Raw genomic sequence first — 18,468 nt, forward strand, 5'->3', positions numbered from 1 at the left:
CGATGTTTCTAACTCTCTACCCCTCTCAGTTCTTCTCTGTGTAAAATCAATAAAATATATTTTTTTAAAAAAACAAAAAACAGCTTGATGCTGATATTCTATTTTTTTTAAAAAATAGTGTTAAGAAAATATTTTTATATGTAAGATGAGCCACTGCCTAACCTAATAGGGCCTAATCAGTTATCATCATAACTAACTAACTTTTTTTCATGTGTCTACCTTCCCACTAACATATAACCTCCATGGAGTCAATGAACATGTCTTTCTTGTTTTCCATTATATTCCCAGCACCTGGCACAATGTATGACACATCATTCCACAATAAACATTCACTAAATAATTGAAGAAATGAACAAACAAGGTTGTCATAAGGATCAAATGAGAGTATATGAAAGTACTTTGAAAACTCCAAAGCATTGTTAATATAAGTAATTATTACTCGAATGTAAAGCACACTTATTTTTTCTATCTCCATTTTCCTCTACAACCGAGTCAACAGAAGAACAGCAAGAAAAATAACTCGCCACCGGTCACACAGCTTATAGTGGCAACACCCAGACTCCAGATTCTTGTCCCAAGGTTCCTAAAGCGGATGTCTTAACTCCACCAAAAGTCTGTACTCCAGTTCCTCAGTGAATAAAGGAATTTAATATAAGAGACACCATGTAAAGTAGAAGACACAGGATACCTATATCATACTTCTGGGGTAAAAAATAAAGGAAACAGCTGTATTTTTGGCCGATTTTACTTAGTGGTTACAGCGTTGGCCCTTGGACCAAAGGGTCGCAGGTTGGATTCCCAGTCAAGGACCTATAACTAGGTTGCAGGCTCAATCCCCAGCCCTAGGTGGGGCATGTGCAGGAGGCATGTGTCTCTCAAATACATGGATGTATTTGTCTCCCTCCCTCCCCACCCATCTCTTTTTCTCTCTCTTCCCCTTCCTCCTTCTCTTCTCTCTAAAAACCAATGGCAAAAATATACTCAGGTGAGGATAAATGAAAATTTAAATTAAATTAAATTAAATTAAAATAAAGAGCCCAGCTGGCATGGCTCAGAGGCTGAGTGTCAACCTATGAATCAGAAAGTCACGGTTAGGTTGCCAGTGAGGGCACATGACTGAGTTGTGGACTTGATTTCCGGTGTGGGGCGTGCAGATGGCAGCCAATTAATGATTCTCTCATCATTGATGCTTCTCTCTCTCTCTCCCTCTACCTTTCTCTGAAATCAATAAAAATATTTTTTTTAAATAAAAGAAGAAAGAAAACAATTTCTCTTTGCCCTAAATTAGGCAAATGATTTAGGTAAATATGTTCTTCTAATTTCAAGCATCAAGATTAATCTCTTTCTCTCTCCTTCACTCTCTCCCTCCCCTGCCCTTTCTCTTTCTCAAGTCAATAAAAAAATTTGTAAAAAAAAAAAAAAAAAAGGTTAAAAACAAATGTAAAGTCCCACCAGATCAGTATTTGCAGACATTAGAAAATGTATGACTCGAAATCCAGGTACAAGTTAACGGTAGATAATACCACCTGTCAACAGTACAATAATAGGAGAAAGGAATTTAAATTTCAAACCAAATAATCTTATCTGCAAACAAAGAGGTCTTTAGCTCTCTCTGTAAATCTAAATAATCCAAACAGCTAGATTAAAAAGCCTCGAGAAGATTGGCTTTTCTTCAAAGACCACACATTTAGCACTATTCAAAACAGGAAAATATGCCTTTACCTTCTGCTGTCCTATATAATTTAAAACTTAGCTATTTAATGTCTTCCTCCCCAGGAAGTTAAGCCCAATTACTCTGTAATGCAGTGTGTACTTTCCTAACCCAACTGGCTCTTCACAATTACTTATTACAGTTTAAGCACATATAAAAATAATTGTTTAAATATATTGTACATAATTCTAACTGACAACGTTTAACAAAGCTGGACTGAAAGTCACAAAAATGTTCATGGCTTTATAGGATTCAGTCCTATAAAATAATACCACTTAAGTATTTAATACCATTTACAGGATTCAAACCTATAATTCAGAAGTACTCAAAAATAAACTATGGGCACAAAGATACTCATGGAAGCATTACAAGAAAATGGTTAAGTAAACTAACTTGCTGGATTACATAGTTATTATTAAAAAGAATTGCTATGAAAAATGCAAACCAAGATGGAGAAAGATTATGAAAAAAAGGGTTATTCCCAAAGTGTATGCATGAAGGTAACACACTTTCTGTACTTTCCTATATGAACTATATGCTTTCCCTCAATTTAAAAGGTTTTTAAAAAGTATATGTAGTCCACAATACCATTTTACACTCAGTAACTGACCCAAAACATAAAGGTTGACAATACAAGTGTTGGCAAAGATATGAATAAAAGGAATTCTTTACACATTGTCCATGGGAGTATGTAATGGAGGGGCCATTTCTGAAAACAACCTGGCATTATCTTATAAAGAGAAGTATGTGTATCTCTCCGGCCCAAAAATTCCACTCCTAAGTATCTCAGAAAAACTCTAACACATACATGTACATTGGAAGACACTGTAAACAACCCAAGTGCTCAATGGAAAAGTGAATAAACCATATGTGTTATTATACACAATGAATTATCACAGTGAAAATAAATTAAATGCAATCACATGTAATAAATCTGGATGAATCTTATTAGCACAATGAACAAAAAAAGCAAGTCACAGCTCAGCCGGTGTGGCTCAGTGATTGAGTATCAACTTATGAATCAGAAGATCATGGTTCAATTTCATCAGGGTTCATGCCCGGTTTCAGGGTCAATGGGGGGAGGCAGGGGCCAGGAGGCAACCAATCAATGATTCTCTCTCATCATTGATGTTTCTAGCTCTCTCTCCCCCTCCCTTCCTATCTGAAATCAATAAAAATATATTTTTAAAAATAGAACTGCATTATAATTGTTTTCTATGGTCCCCAAACTGCACCAGGACACCATAAGATGCTGCTGCCCACTCACAAGTGGGTGGCCAGGCCCTGTTAAAGTTTTAGATAAACATGTCATCTGTCAGACACCGCATAATGCAAACAACTAGCTTGAGTTAGTTCATATTCAATACTAAACCATGTGACATCCTTTCAAGGATGTCTCATCTTTGTGAAGCTAGGTCTTAAGCAGCTGCTGTGACAAAAAGCAAGAACCATGAGGAAGTAAATGCGCAACAGGAAATTTGGGTTGTCATGTCCAATCCAATCCCAAGTTTGAGAAGTTGTGATTATTTGAGAATGAAATAAAAATATTATTCTTTCACTTATGTGTTATTATTTTTCAAGCAGCTACTAAGTTGTTAGGACATATGTACTTATTCAGTCTTAATTACTTCGTAAATGGGAAGCCATTGGGTGTTTCTTTTGGCCCAGGATGTGCCACGGAAAGACTCCCAAGACATTAAGGGAGCAAGAAGCAGTTTGGGGGATTCTAATTCTATCTGGAAAAAAGCGCTCTTTATATATATTCTTCAGGACCACTTTCCAATAGAAGAATCCTCACTCACGTCCTAGGAGGGCCAGAGTCTTAAGTATTATCCATAAATTTCATTAATCATTTTTAGAGAAGGTTAAAGCTAAACTTTAAAGGTAACTAGGTATTCACAATACAATGAATAAGAAATATAAGTCTCAGATTGCAGCAAGATTTCTATAGATAACCAGCTACATGGAGGGCATTAGTAAGCATTAAGTTACCTAATAGCTTTAGTGACATTTTCCAGGTTTAGCTTTAGCGGCTTACAAGTCCCACTAACCAGTCAGACTGAAAAGGCAGCTTGGAGAAAGGAGACTACCTACCGTCTGGCCCTCGATGGCGGCCCGCTGGCGCCCCAGGACGTCCTGCAGCTGCGTGAAGTGCTGAATGAAGGCCACCACCTCGGCCTGGAAGCGCTGCGTGTGCACGTACTGCACCGAGGCCATCTGCAGGCTCACGCGGACGTCGTGCTCCCGCCGCAGCAGAGGGTCGGGCCGGCCGTACCTGCCAACGGCAGCACGTGACTCAGCGGCGGCAAGACGCCAGTCAGGATTGGAAGACAACTAGGACTGAGCTTGGGGTTTCCCTAGAGAACACACTTAAGGATTAAAATGGAAATCCACATCAAGTTTTACAAAGTGAACTCCAATAACCGCGCCCTTTCTGAGCTTCGGCAAGCGTTGAGGATGTGAAATAGAAGGCTGGTGAGAGACAGCAGGGCTGGACACAGGTGGGCAGCTCCAGGCACTAGCTCACTCCCAATTCCAGGACTCACTCACAAGCCCCCTGTTGTTCGGTCCTTTCACCTGCCTTTAAGGAAAAGCAATGATTCCTGCTCACTCTGTCTAGCAATGATTGTGACAATATGGGTTTAAAAGATAATAAAAATAAGACCATGAAACAATGTCTAAGAAAACTGGGCAGCCAAACCGATGTTCCTGGGGAAGACTCTTCTGGAGGCAGAAAGAAGTCTTAATTTAACTCCAGTGAAACACAGGCCAAAGAGGCTTAGCATCAACATTCCAAGACAAATTAGAAAACCTTAGGAATGATTTTGAATTTAGTGGGGTATGGAGCACGGTGTCATAATAATAAATTAATATACAGCATACAGTCACTGGGGAGAGGATCTCACACTAGCTAAGTACCTATTCTGTGACAGAGAATTCAGAGTTTTATATTAATTATCTCATTTATTACAGAACCACACCACTGTGGTAGGTAACAATAGAAACTAATCCATCTAAATGCTCAATACAGTATGGCATACTCCCCCTGAAAATGACAGAAAAGTTCCCAGATATCTTTAGAAACAGGTGTTCTCAGTTCTGGTTGAGTATGAGAATCACTGTGGCAAACTGGGGCGCAGGGAGGACTGAGCATTACCTTACCCTACACCAAAATGTTAGGGGGTAGAGCTGGATATTTGTATTTTCTAACAGCTCCCCCAAAGGTTGAAAAACCACCGTTTTAAACTTTCTGCCTTTTAATAACTATGCAGGCCTACAGATGCCTTCTAAATTCTAAAACTGAAAAGATTCAATATAGATTGTTTCTACAGAAAAAAAAAAATGCACGATGTAATTTAACACCTATATCTTCAACAACTTTCTCAGGCTGCAATCATTCTAGAATGTTTACAGCCTGATGGAAACCGATCTCAGTCCCTCAACATTTCGGTAGGAAAACAGATGCACAGAGATGAAATGAGCGGCCTAAGATCATATAACCAGTTAGCGGGAGAACGGCATGAGCCAGGGTTTTTGGTAATCAGAAGGACTTCAATCATGCCCATCTGTTTATGAAACCCGAGGAGCCCACTTCAGCTCAGATCCATTTCAATAGAAATCAGGATTCCTCACAACTAGATCATACCAGTTTTGTGTTAAGAAGGTACATTTTTTAAGTCTTTTCTTCATTGATTAGTCAACACTAATTCGAAACAGCCAGCAATAATGACAAAAGGTCAAGTGAGAAAACGGAGGTGTTTACTTGAAAGTCTGGAAGATGAGTGCTTCTTCGCCCCTGGTGGTGAACCGCTCCCGGTAGAACTCCCCGTGGGCTGTGAGGTCACTCAGCGACAGGCTCCCGATGCTGCCCTGCAAGGCCAGGTCTCCTTCTAGGGGCGTTAGATTAGAACATGTTACATACCCTCTTTGTCACACACCGTAAAGGTGTCTGAAACAAAACTGACATACCCATGCCTCAGACTTCCCACCATCTGATCGAACTACATAACAAAAACAAATTTTCCCATTCCAACACACCCGGAAAAAATGTCTTATGCAATTTTTCAAGTAGGCTCAGTGCAAAAGTCCGCAGGGGACTGAAATGACACGGCAACATCACACTTGAACGTTTACAACAGGGGAGAAATTAAACTAAGTGCATACACAATTTAAAGAGAAAAGCATTTACAACTGCAGATAGGAGCATGATCCATTCTGAGAGTGGACACCTAATTATTGATAGAATTAGTGAAATAACCTCACTTCTATTCATTGTACTATGGGATTAAAAAATGAAAAAGGAAGTATTAGACATATGTCAGGTATTCAAGCAACCTTAAGTGGTTTGGTATGATTTAATAACAAATAAATAAAAACAGTATTCATGAGAGAGACACTAAAGACTCTGACACTGCAGCGAGAGGCCCCTGGAAGGTGGGCAGAAAGGATGCTGAAACTCGGGCATCTGAGCAGTGAACCTATATTGAGTCATTCTCACCAGGGGGTGGATAGTAAGAAGAAATATGCTGAACTATTGCTTCTATAAATTTTTATCATCATAATTAGCATTATAAAAACAATTACTAGTTCAGCTCCCAATGAGTCAAAAAGCACATTCTAATTTTTTATTCTTAATGTCCTCTAAGAAATACTCAAGCTTCTCCAGTTTTATTTATTTATTTTTAAATATATTTTATTGATTTTGTACAGAAAGGAAGTGAGAGAGATAGAGAGTTAGAAACATCAATGAGAGAGTCATTGATCAGCTGCCTCTTGCACACCCCCTACTGGGGATATGCCCACAACCAAGGTACATGCCCTTGACGGGAATCAAACCCGAGACCTTTCAGTCCCCAAGCCGACGCTCTATCCATTGAGCCAAACCGGTTTCGGCAGCTTCTCCAGTTTTAAAGAACTATCTCTGGTAGGCAGCTTTTAGACACCGATTTATACCAGGCAGAAACACCTCAAGTTCAGTTCATTCCTTCCCCAAAAGACATTCTTGTTTTTAATTACAGGGTCCATATTTCATTGCCTGGTCCTTACGGAGGAATAGTGTTTGATTCACTTTAGAGATCCCTACTATTTAAAATTTGATGTAGATGATCACAGTTTTTCTACAAAAATTGCAACTTACGGAGTCCCACTGGAAAGAATGCCAGGGCCCTGGCCGGGTGGTTCAGTTGGTTAGAGCATCATCCTGTACACCAAAAGGTTTCATATGGGAGGCAACCGATAGATGTTTCTCTCTCTCTCTCTCTCAAATCAGTAAAAACATATCCTCAGATGAGGATTAAAAAAAAAAAAAAAAGAATCCCAGGTTTGCAACAATATCTTCCTGCCCACCGAAACCGGTTTGGCTCAATGGATAGAGCATCGGCCTGCGGACTGAAGGATCCCAGGTTTGATTCCCGCCAAGGGCATGTACCATGGTTGCGGGCACATCCCCAGTAGGGGGTGTGCAAGAGGCAGCTGGTCGATGATTCTCTCTCGTCGATGTTTCTAACTCTCTATCCCTCTCTGTAAAAAATCAATAAAATATATTTTTAAAAATATATATATATATATCAATATATATAAAAAAATATATATATATATATAAAATATATGTATATCTTCCTGCCTAAAATCATACACCCTATTGGTGGCTCCCCTCTTTACTGCAATAGATAGAACGAACATATGGCCTAGTTTCCCAGAAACAGCCTGTTACACACCAAGTGTAATTAACGAATAATCGTTCCCCAGATGTAATTATTAATAATGCCTCCTTTCACTCTCAAAAATGTCCCAGTGTAGACAAAAAAAATTATATAATCGCCAGATAGAGTTTGTTAAAACCACAGACACTAGGGCTCCATCCCAACCTCCTGGATCTGAGTCCTGACATAGGGGTGGGAGGGAGGGAACTGTGCCAGACACCTGCATTTTCATCAAGATGACCAGATGATTCTCATCCATAAGGCAGCGTCTGAGAATCACTGTCATAAACCTTGGCCAGGCCAATAAGCACAATCAAGTCGTTGTTGATTCCACACTTTATTCAGCATGTGAGGACAATTAGATTTGTGAGCAAGATATTCAAATTCTTACCAGATTTTGCAAGTTTGATTTTCCCCCACTTACCAATCATTTCCAGGTGTGCCATTAATTTGGACACATTTGCTTTAGCAAGCTCACTGGTGGTCTTATTCAACACGAGAGAGAGCGAATGAACCTAAACGCACACAAGACAAAGTTAGACAAATGTTACTTGCGGGGAAGGATGGGGGAGGGTGTCCTTCCACAGAACAAGAGAACAAAGTCAAGGAAGAAGCAGAAAGGTAAAACTTCAAGTTAATGCCAATTTCATTTCAGCTTTCTTCAGCCAGTCGAACCATAATCTGAGGACTAAGGAGAGAGCTGATAAGATAGAAACTCAACGGGGCAATCTACAACCCAGATTCTGCAGTGTCTTCTCTATGGCTGCTTGTCTATGCTGTCACCACCTGAACCCCCATCTTAGCATGAATGGGGCGTCACTAAAAGTGGGCCAACCAGATGTCTTATACCTCCTGGCATAGTGTAACAGGATGCACTCAGCACCACTTTAAAAATGTTTTTACCAAAAACTCGAACCCAGCCAAAGCCGGTTTGGCTCAGTGGTAGAGCGTCGGTCTGTGGACTGAAAGGTCCCGGGCTCAATTCCGGTCAAGGGCATGTACCTTGGTTGTGGGCACATCCCCAGTAGGTGGTGTGCAAGAGGCAGCTGGTCTATGTTTCTCTCTCATCGACGTTTCTAGCTCTCTATCTCTCCCCCTTTCTCTCTGTTAAAAATCAATAAAATATATTTAAAAAAAAAAAAAAAAAACTCGAACCTGAATCTGATCAAGTCTCTAGAACTAACTTCCATTTCTCACAGTAGAAGATAAAAGAATCAAATGGCAAACCCGAGATGTGGGACACCTTACAGCCACTAACCCAGTTTCTACAAGTCAACTGCATGGGGGGTGAGGGGGAATAAAAGAGAAGGAAAATTGGCTAAATTAACAGATTTCAGAGACATGACACAACTGTAACGTGTGACTCTTATTTGAATCTCCAAGCAAAAAATTCAAATGTCCCGTCATTTAATTCTCCTCATTTTGTAGATGAGAAAACTATGGCTCAGAAAAGCAAAGTATTCCACTGAATTGTAGACCTCAAAGGAAAGACATGAAGCTTTTTAAATCTTTCATTCCTCTACAATGCACAAGTAAACAAGCATTTTTGAGACAATTAGGGAATACGTAGTACAAAGGAATTCTTGCTAAGGCAATCATATGTGACAATGCATTGTAGTTCTATTTTAAAAGTCTGTATTTTTCAGGAATGAAGACTGAAGTTTGTACAGATGAAATGTTATCTAGAATCTGCTTTAAATACTTCAGCAAGGAGAAAAGTAAATGTGATGATTCCCACAGGATTTGGTACACGGACGTTCATTATACTATCAGAGGTCCGGTGCACAAAATTCATACACAGGTGGGGTCCCTAGGCCCGGCCAGTGATCAGGGCCAATCAGGGCCTTTCGGCTGCCAGCCAAGGCCCTCCTTCCCTGGCTGTCAGCTGCCAGCCACTGCATTCTTTCCCCAGCTGCCAGCTGGGGCCTCCCTTCTTTCTGCACTGCCCCCTGGTGGTCAGCGCACATCATAGCGAACAATCAAACTCCTGGTCTTACAGTCGAACTCCTGAGGGGACACTTAGCCTATTAGCCATATATATATATATATATATGACTAGTGGCCCAGTGCACAAAATTCATGCACTCGGGAAAGGGAGGGGCCCCCCAGCCAGGCCTGTGCCCTCTCACAGTGCAGGAGCCCCACGATCAATTGCCCCAAAGAGGTAGGCCAGAGCCAGGGGTCCCACCTCCGCAGCACATGCAGCCACAGGACCCCCAGGGGCAGTCACACGAGCAGCCGCTGAGGCCCACCCCCGCATCATGCACAGAGAGTCAAGCCCTGCCCACCCTGGTGATGGACTGACAGCGTGATGGCATGGCAGCATCAGGACATGACGACCACCTAGGCTTTTATTAGTATAGATTCCCTCTGTTTGTGATATATTTGAAAATCTTCACATTAAATTTTTTTTTAAGTTCTTATTTTAAAAAGTCAATTTTTGAGGGGCAGTTACCCAGTCCTGTTGTCTTAACCAACTACATCTGTTATCTTAATTAGATGATGGAAGATGAGGAAACTGAGGCACAAAGGAACTAAGTAATTCCACTGAATTATACAAACCAACGTCCATGTACCAAACGTCCATGTACCAAACGTCCATGTACCAAACCGTTTACTTTCCCTGCCTCCAGATGGGATTTACACTCAAACCTTTTCTAAGCCATTGTCTACCTTTTTGTAACAGATAAATATAGCTCCCCTGCCAATGGATCTATTTTCTAGAGTAAATGCATGATGGTCCAATTTCAATAAACAAACTAAAATTCATTCTTAGAACTTCAAGGAGTGAAAGGGAGCTGATACCTTGAGATCCAGCCTGGTGTTAACTGGATCCTGAAGCTCAGGCTCCGGCAGAGCATTTGCTTCTGACTTCACGTTTTGTAGAATGTCCTCAGGCGCAGGGACCTTCATTGCATGGTTGTCTGCAGTGGAACCGATTCCAAAAAAATCTAGAATCACGACCCAAGTTTGCAGTGTGATGAGCACATCCAAGCAGTTAAAATCAACATCAATGCTCCGGTTAATTCGGTTGTAAATGGAAGAGAATTCTGGATGCTTCTTATCCACCAAGAATATATTGATGTGGACCAAGGAATCATCAAATTTACTCTTTCCAGGAAGTGTCTTGGGCTCATCTACTGATGGAGAAGGAGGTGGGGTCAAAGGGCAGTCCTGGTCTTGGACTTCCTTTTGCTTCTTCTTGGATGCCGAGGTAGGTCTCTGATACAGCTGAAAGACATTAGGAGCTTCTTCCATGTGGGAGGGGAGAGAGCGAGGCATGTCAGGATACTCCACATTGGATATCGAAGGGCAAGACTGAGAAAGATATTCTTTTTGTGCTAAACTTGACGGCTTAGGGGCTCCCCGAGACACCATCAGGTTCTTGTATTTAGAATCCGGATTTTTCTCCAATAGGTCTTCCATCAGCAGAGAACGCAGGGCAATCTGAATGGATAGGGTCTGAGGATGGTCTTTATTGAATTCCACCTCAAAATCCTGAAACTTTAAGCTCACCAGCCCCTGGGCCCCCAAGGTCAGATCTCCGCTTAGCTGAACTTGAAGCTCTGATATACAAAAGTTGGCTTGAATCTGGGTAAAGGATTTGACCTCCTTCACAGACAAGGACTTCTGAGAAGAGTTAGAAAGGCTGGAGTGGCTGAACAATCCGTTCTCCTTCCTTTCCAGGGAAGGCTCTCCGCAGGTACTGAGGGAAGGCAGAGGAGAATTAGGGCACGGTGAGGAGGCGGCACTGCCTGGAAACTTATTCAGGTCTTCACTGTACACGAGATTGTCCAGCGTTTGTAAAACCTGCTCATACACATGCTTTGCTAACACCACCTGTATGCAAAGATAAAAAATTCCGTTATTCTGTTACCATGATTAATTGTACTCAGCTGCACTGCCCCAAAATTACCAAAGTTGCCTTTTATGGGTTTCCAAAGAAGTTATAAATTAGTTGATGGCAAGAACTGTCTCTTTTGTTTCTCTTCTGTCCTTACCTCTCTCTCTGACCCTGTCTGTTTAAAGGTCTTCCCCCAGTACCTAATGGAATAACCTATACACAATAAATGTTCATTAAGTGCAACTGGTTGTAGGCCTCAATCACACTTTCTAACCACATAAGAACAACTGCAGAAACTGAAGGGGATGCTGCTAAAAGTCCAGAGTGGTTGCACCGCAGGGCTGAGAAACAAGATCCATGGTTCTAAAACCTCTGATCATCACCAAGCAGTGTAACCACCTATGTTTACAGCTAAACAAATAGATACTGCTCTTAATGGTAGTATTAATGATCTATTATTACCTATATTTCCTTTCTCCCTTATTTTGTTGTTTTTTTTTGAAGGAAAGCTACTTTTTTTCTTCTTTTTTTAATATATTTTATTGATTTTTTACAGGGAGGAAGAGAGGGATAGAGAGTTAGAAACATCGATGAGAGAGAATCATCGATCAGCTGCCTCTTGCACACCCACTACTGAGGACGTGTCCGCAACCAGGGTACATGCCCTTGACCGGAATTGAACCAGGACCTTTCAGTCCGCAGGCCGACGCTCTATCCACTGAGCCAAACCGGTTTCGGCTTATTTTGTTTTTAATTACAACTTCTCATCTAAAATATTTTCAAGCAAGTTTTTTATTTACTTAAGAGCAATTTTTTAACAGAGGAATTCCAAACAGATATAGAAATGATGGAATTAGAAGGCGATCATTTTATAACCCCTAATTAAATAATTTATCCCATCACAGTTCATCCCTGTAGAATAAGCTCTTCTATGAATGACTGACGGAGATTTTTGCAATGAAGGGATCAGGTTCCTGTCACAGGGACACAATCACCCATCTTAGCATCACTGAGAGAGACAACCAATCATTACATGTCTCCCACACAATGCAATACGAAGCCCACAGCACTACCTTTGAAGTGTCTAGCCTAAACAAAAAAACAAAAAATGAACCGGAATCCAGTTAAAGCTGTAGAGTTAAGTTACAGTTTACAGGAAATGTGGGGGGACAAGTTAAGTAACACCACAAACAAACAGCGAATCCAGAAAGTGGGACATTCTATAGGACAAATGACCTGGTTTTCACAACAAAATAATAGCATGGGGGGAAATGAGAGGAAACCTAAATTAATAGAGACCCACAAACGCAGAGTGCAGACCTTGTCTGGACCCTGATTTGAACAAGCCTAACGTGAAAAGACATTTTTGAAAAATGGATTAAAATTTAATGATGCTAAGAAATCCTCATTTATTTCATCAGACATGATAATATTATTGTAGGTGTGTCAAAATGTATGTAGTCTGTAGAGATACATTCCAAAAATATAGATAAAAATGGCATGAGGTCTGGGATTTGCCTTAAAATCCAAGTGATTGGAAAAAAAATCTGAGTGATGCGTGCATAAGGTTCATTAGATAGTCTACTTTTGTGTATGTTTAAAGTTTTTCATAATAAAATATTTTACATTACTTAAAAAATTATTTTTAATAATTTAAAATAATTTATAATAAAGAATATCACCAAAAACTATAGTAAATCAATGATAACCATAAGAATAAGGCTATAGAACTCAATAGAATTCACATTATGTGCTAGATTTAAGATGAAAATGCATAGAAAAGCTTTGGGGACAGTTCTATTACCCAGAGTCTCATATCCAAGAATCACTGATACTAAGAAGTACACACATTCTGTTAGCACTCCTGACACACAGACTGATGACCAGCTAATGCCCAAGCCTAGGATCCACTGTCTTAAAATCCTGCCTGTCCTTGCTGTTTTATAATATTATGCTCTTTTCTCTCATCCCTGTGAAAGCAGGAAAAATTACACTTTTAAAGGAAAAGGGATGACAAGTGTATGTACACACACACACACACACACACACACACACACACACACAAGAAATCCCTATCCAGGCCCATTTCATTTCAAAGCGGGCAAGACTAATTCTAATTCTCCCTTGAAAGGATCTGTCAACAGCTCAGATAATCAGATTATTTTATAGGTTGGGCCAAGTATGTCAAAGATATTATGTCCTCCTGGGAAAGAGACACTGACTTTTTAAGCAATAATTTTCCTCGTTTCTGAATGGCAATGGAACTTAGGATCTTCCATCTTCCTCTATAAAACACACCCCTCCTCCACAGGAAGATGGCTGATAAGACCGATTCCCAGGGATAAAAGGACACAATAAAAAGACTCCATGTTGACTAGAACAAGTTATCAATAATAATATGCATTAATGATATCTCCTTGAGTTTATATATTTTCCTTCCAATAGTTTATATATAATATGAAAATACATAAATACATTTATTCTAAATATAAAACAGGTGACTTTAACTGTCTGGACATGAAAATCCACAAGGTATTTATTTACCTGAACCGGATTGACAAACTTCCCTTCAATCTTCATGATGCTAGAAGTTCCCAGGTCATCTGGACTGAGGGAGAAAGTCAGTTCAGATTCTCTCTCTATAGGGATCTTCTCCAGCTTAAACTGAATGGTGGTGTTGTTCAGGATGTGAAAGGCTGGCAGAAGAGAGGAGAAATGACAGTCTGAAAACACTACTATGTACTGGTTATCACTGATTAAGAGCAGGATACAGAAAATAGAGCAGGAGGTCCATGATTAAATACAAACTTTGATGACTATCCCAAGACCAAACTCAGAGCAAGCAGGGGCACAAGATCAATTTATACAAGAAAGAAACAATATTTTCATGGCATGCTCCATTTGGTGGCTTCAAAACACGATGTGGTGAACATGAATCCAGGCCAGGGTTTACAAGCTTCTCGTAGCCCCAAGCTGGCATTTTTCAAACCAAATTGCTCATCCTTACCCAGCTTTCAGGCATAGATGGGTTCCTCTTAATTGGCCCAAATCAGAATTTGAACAACACAAGGTTCTAAGTGAACAGCCTTTATACCAAGCAGAGAAAGCAATCGTTGGGTAAGCATGTAAGTAATCAGGGAATTAACATCTGAGAAGCACAGAGGAGGAATTCCTCAAAGGCATTCATTTCCTCACCAATAAATAAAGCCATGCTCTAGGGCTTACCTGATTTCTGAGGATGCCAAGACCAACAGATTCAACTGTTGGGTTTTAATATATCAGATCGGGAACACAAATGCAGGCATCTTATTTCTAGAACCCTGAACCCATTATAAAAGGGTAGGACACTAAAAAGCGGACATAACATCCACAGACTAAATTTCAGATTCTTTTTATGTCAATCCCTCCAGCTGCCTTGGACTATAATATTTAACTAGGAAATATTTAACTAGAAATTAAAAAATCAGATGTATTTCACCAAATTAAACACTGGTTTTAACAGAATCCACTCCTGAAACATCTCTATATATAACCAATTTCAAAGGGGGCCACTTAAAAAAATTCTGATTTCACCAAATATGGCATTGAATGGAAAAGCTGAAAACATATCAACCTAATATGAAGCATTCTATTAAAATTCCAGTGTGATTTCGTAAATAGTAACTGGGGATAATACTAAAGGAAAGGTTTTTGTTGTTGCTTTAAGCAAAGTATACATGAGCTGGGTTTGGAATCTATAATAATAAACACATAATATGCTAATTAGACCAGACGACCTTCCAAATGAAGCTGGGACTGCTAGGGAAGCCGGGATCCCAGTGCCTGTCAGCGGCTGGAGGAAAGCCCAGGTCCCGGGTGCCAGAGGGAAGCCAGTACAGGCAGCCAGGGGAAGGAAGGCCTTCTCTTACACGATTTTTATGCATCGGTCCTCTAGTCCTATCTAATAAAAGAGTAATATGCAAATTGGCCATACTCCAACACACAAGATGGCCACCCCCATGTGGACACAAGATGGCCACCACAAGATGGCCTGCAGGGGAGGACAGTTGGGGGCAACCAGACCAGCAGGAGAGGGCAGTTGGAGGTGACCAGGCCAGCAGGGGAGGGTAGTTGGGGACGACCAGGCTGGCAGGGGAGGGCAGTTAGGGGCAACCAGGCCGGCAGGAGAGGGCAGTTGGGGGCAACCAGGCCTGCAGGGAAGGGCAGTTAGGGGCAACCAGGCTGGCAGGGGGCAGTTGGGGGCAACCAGGCCGGCGGAGGGGAAGGGGGAGGACACTTAAGGCGACCAGGCAGACAGGCAGGTGAGCGATTAGGAGCCAGCACTCCAGGATTATGAAAGGGATGTCCGACTGCCAGTCCCAGGTATTAGGCCTAAACTGGCAGTCCAACATCCCCCAAGGGGTCCCAGATTGGAGAGGGTGCAGGCTGGGCTGAGGGGACCCCACCACCACCACCATACATGAATTTTGTGCACTGGGCTTCTAGTCTTTAAATAAAATGAGACATGATTAATACTCCTCACCTTGGCCTCTATGCAAAGATTCAAAGAAATCATGTCGGGTGAAATGAGCTTCCTCCTGGCTGTTGGTACTGGCAGACCCAGAGGGAGGGCAAGACGCCCGGCTTGCGTCAGACCCAGGACCCTCTCTGCCTGCCAACTGGGTGCAATTCAAAGAGTACAATTTAATGTCTTTGATTTCCACCTGCAGACGGTCGCTTCTGGATTCATCATCTCCTGACACAAAATTCCGGATAAATATCTGTCCCAAGTGTCCTACCAACAACTCCGGGCTCCCAGGCTTCCGAGGGATGGAAACAACTGGCGACTCAATGTTTATGTTCAAGATTAGCTTCACAGTGTCAGCCTGAGAGGCAGCTGGGCTAAACCCATATATCTCATTCTCTTCCAAGCTAAAGGATTCCCGCGTCTTCCTTGGCGTTTCAAAGAGTGATACCATCTCACTGTACTCGGCTGTCTTGGTAGCTAGCACTGTGGTGACTTTGGTGGCTGCGCTTTTCAGCATACTTCGAAAATTCTCCTCTAGCTCATCCATGGACAATGTCAACTCCTTCAAAAATTTAGGGGAGTGGTTATAATGCAGGGAAGCCATCTTGAGGTTGAGAAAACACTCCTGCTTCGATTTCTCAACAAACGTGAAACTCAATGCTTCATGGAGGGCTCCCTCTTCCATTCTGACAAATACAGATTCGAAGTAACTGATATCGCTGACGATGTTTTCATAGCCCATGGAATTCCCGATACTGACAACATACTGGTTCTTAATATTATCTTGTGTCAAATCCATAAGCTGCAAACAACCGAGAGAACCATTCATGTCAAACGTGCTCCCCATTGAGACGTTGACTTTGGTGCCCCCTATACTAGCAGTCGCAATTTTTCTGCCATGTTTCTCTCCATTCGCCATCCCCACTGTCCGGAGGAGCAGTAAGTTAAGTCGGTGGATCTCCACTGCAACCTCAGTGTTTTGTTCATAGGTAGCTTGGTAAGTTTCTTCTTCCCTAAAGCTTCTCTCAAAGTCAGTCATTAAAGGCTGGGGACTCAAATCATCCTTTTCCTTGGGAAAAGATTTTTGAAGAAAACCAATCAGCTCCACAATTGTCTCTGGATTTAGAATAATATCCAAATTATTCACCTGCAATGAAATCACCTGGAGAGTGCTATCCAAATTCATTGAGGGGCACTCTGAACTCACAAACTGATACTCCAATTTAATGAGGGACTCCTGTTCTTTGGTGAGAATCCTGTCAAGTGAGACACCAGCAGCTGACGGGTCGGTCACAGGGACAGCATTAGCGAAGGGGGCCACGTTGGATCCAGAGACAGGAGACTGGGACCTGCTAGCTCGGAGGCTTCCTGTTGGGATATCAAAGCTCAAGTTCTTGTGTGACGCCATCAAAAGGTCAAAATCTGCACCGTATGTCTGCATGGTGTCCACCAGGAGCAAACCGTGAACAGTCAGGGAGACTTCGGCATCGTAAGGCCTCTTGACAAAGTGAGCGTTGGTGCCAAATACCTTGAGCACGGAAATGTACTGGCCATTGCTCTCCACACCGAGCTGCATGCAGTTCACTTTGAACTCGGCCAGGAGCAGCTGCGACTCCACCAGGACCTCCCGGGTGTGCTGCTCCAGCATCACGATGCTCTGGGTTAAGTTCATTACAGAGTCCTGCAGAGTTCCCCGCGGGCCCTCTTGGGGGAAAATCTTCTCTTTAATCTGAGAGTCTGAAGTCTTCATTTCTGGCATGGTGAGGAGAGCGAAGCAATTCTTCAGGGCAGATATTTTATCTTCGTTGATGTGGATCTTTAAGTCAGGCAGGTTACCTGAGAGCACGGCTCCGGGGTACTTGGGATCGGAAGTATAAATCAATCGGCGTTCTAACTGCAGGTGAACATTGAATTTCTCGACCACGTGGGTGGGCCCCACATCAATGTCCTGGACATGCTTCCAATTGTCCTTCACTCGTCCCACCATGATCTGGAGGTCCATAAATGACAGGGAGTACCTCTCGTACATCTTCGTGCTCAATAAATGTGCTTGGAGCTGCTCTTCGCTGATAGAAAATGGAGGTGTTTTCTCCTCATTGCTGCTGCTCGTCTCGGGGGGTGGGGTGTTAGGAGGTGTGGCAAGAGGGGTCATATACTCGTCGTCACTAAACTGGTTCTCTTCAGAGGCTGACTCATCCACACTCTTCCTCTCGGAGTCATCTGCGGGTAAAAAAAGAGAGGATTCAAAGTCTATGTCTGCTCTGCCTTCTTTCCTTTAGAGAATCAACCAACCCCAAATTAATAAAAATAAATTAACAAAAACTCGAAGCTGATATCTGTATTTACCATTTTTCTCAGTGGGAGCTTACCTATTATTTGGAAATCAAAACGCAAAGAGAAAGTATCTGAACACGAAAAAACAGAGACCTGCTGGATACACAGGGACACATATAGGGGTGCACAAACCATCAAGTTGCTACCCCAAACTGCGTCCCCACCATGAGCTGCACTGCTGAGCTGCTATTACCAACCCTTTTTACAATACATCACTCTCCACAAGTCTTTGCTTGCTTTTTCCTGTTTTTGTCTGTGTGTTCATTTTGTTCCTCCCGCTAGAATGTTCCAAAAGAACAGAGGCCTCATCCATCTTACCCAACACAATATCCTCAGCTCCTAGATCAGTGCTGGGCAAGCAGTGACTTCT

General features: G+C 41.8%; 1 protein-coding gene across 5 annotated transcripts in view; it reads right to left on the reverse strand.

The window, feature by feature from the left end:
- VPS13D (vacuolar protein sorting 13 homolog D) overlaps positions 1-18,468 on the reverse strand; it is a 219,300-nt gene that overhangs the window by 168,375 nt on the left and 32,457 nt on the right. For all 5 annotated transcript variants that reach the window (XR_014794224.1, XM_084875266.1, XM_084875265.1 and 2 more), the window contains exons 19-24: positions 15,780-17,984; positions 13,802-13,953; positions 10,219-11,253; positions 7,838-7,928; positions 5,475-5,601; positions 3,806-3,986 (exon numbers count right to left, since the gene is read on the reverse strand). Coding sequence is in view for 4 of the 5 variants with exons in the window: in XM_084875266.1 (XP_084731392.1) it covers positions 3,806-3,986; positions 5,475-5,601; positions 7,838-7,928; positions 10,219-11,253; positions 13,802-13,953; positions 15,780-17,984 (3,791 nt within the window). In the remaining variant the exon portion in view is untranslated. The remainder of the gene's footprint in view (positions 1-3,805; positions 3,987-5,474; positions 5,602-7,837; positions 7,929-10,218; positions 11,254-13,801; positions 13,954-15,779; positions 17,985-18,468) is intronic.

This window comes from Pipistrellus hanaki (assembly GCF_964339955.1).
Source record: "Pipistrellus hanaki genome assembly, chromosome: 2".
In the NCBI taxonomy this organism is placed as follows: Eukaryota; Metazoa; Chordata; class Mammalia; order Chiroptera; family Vespertilionidae; genus Pipistrellus; species Pipistrellus hanaki.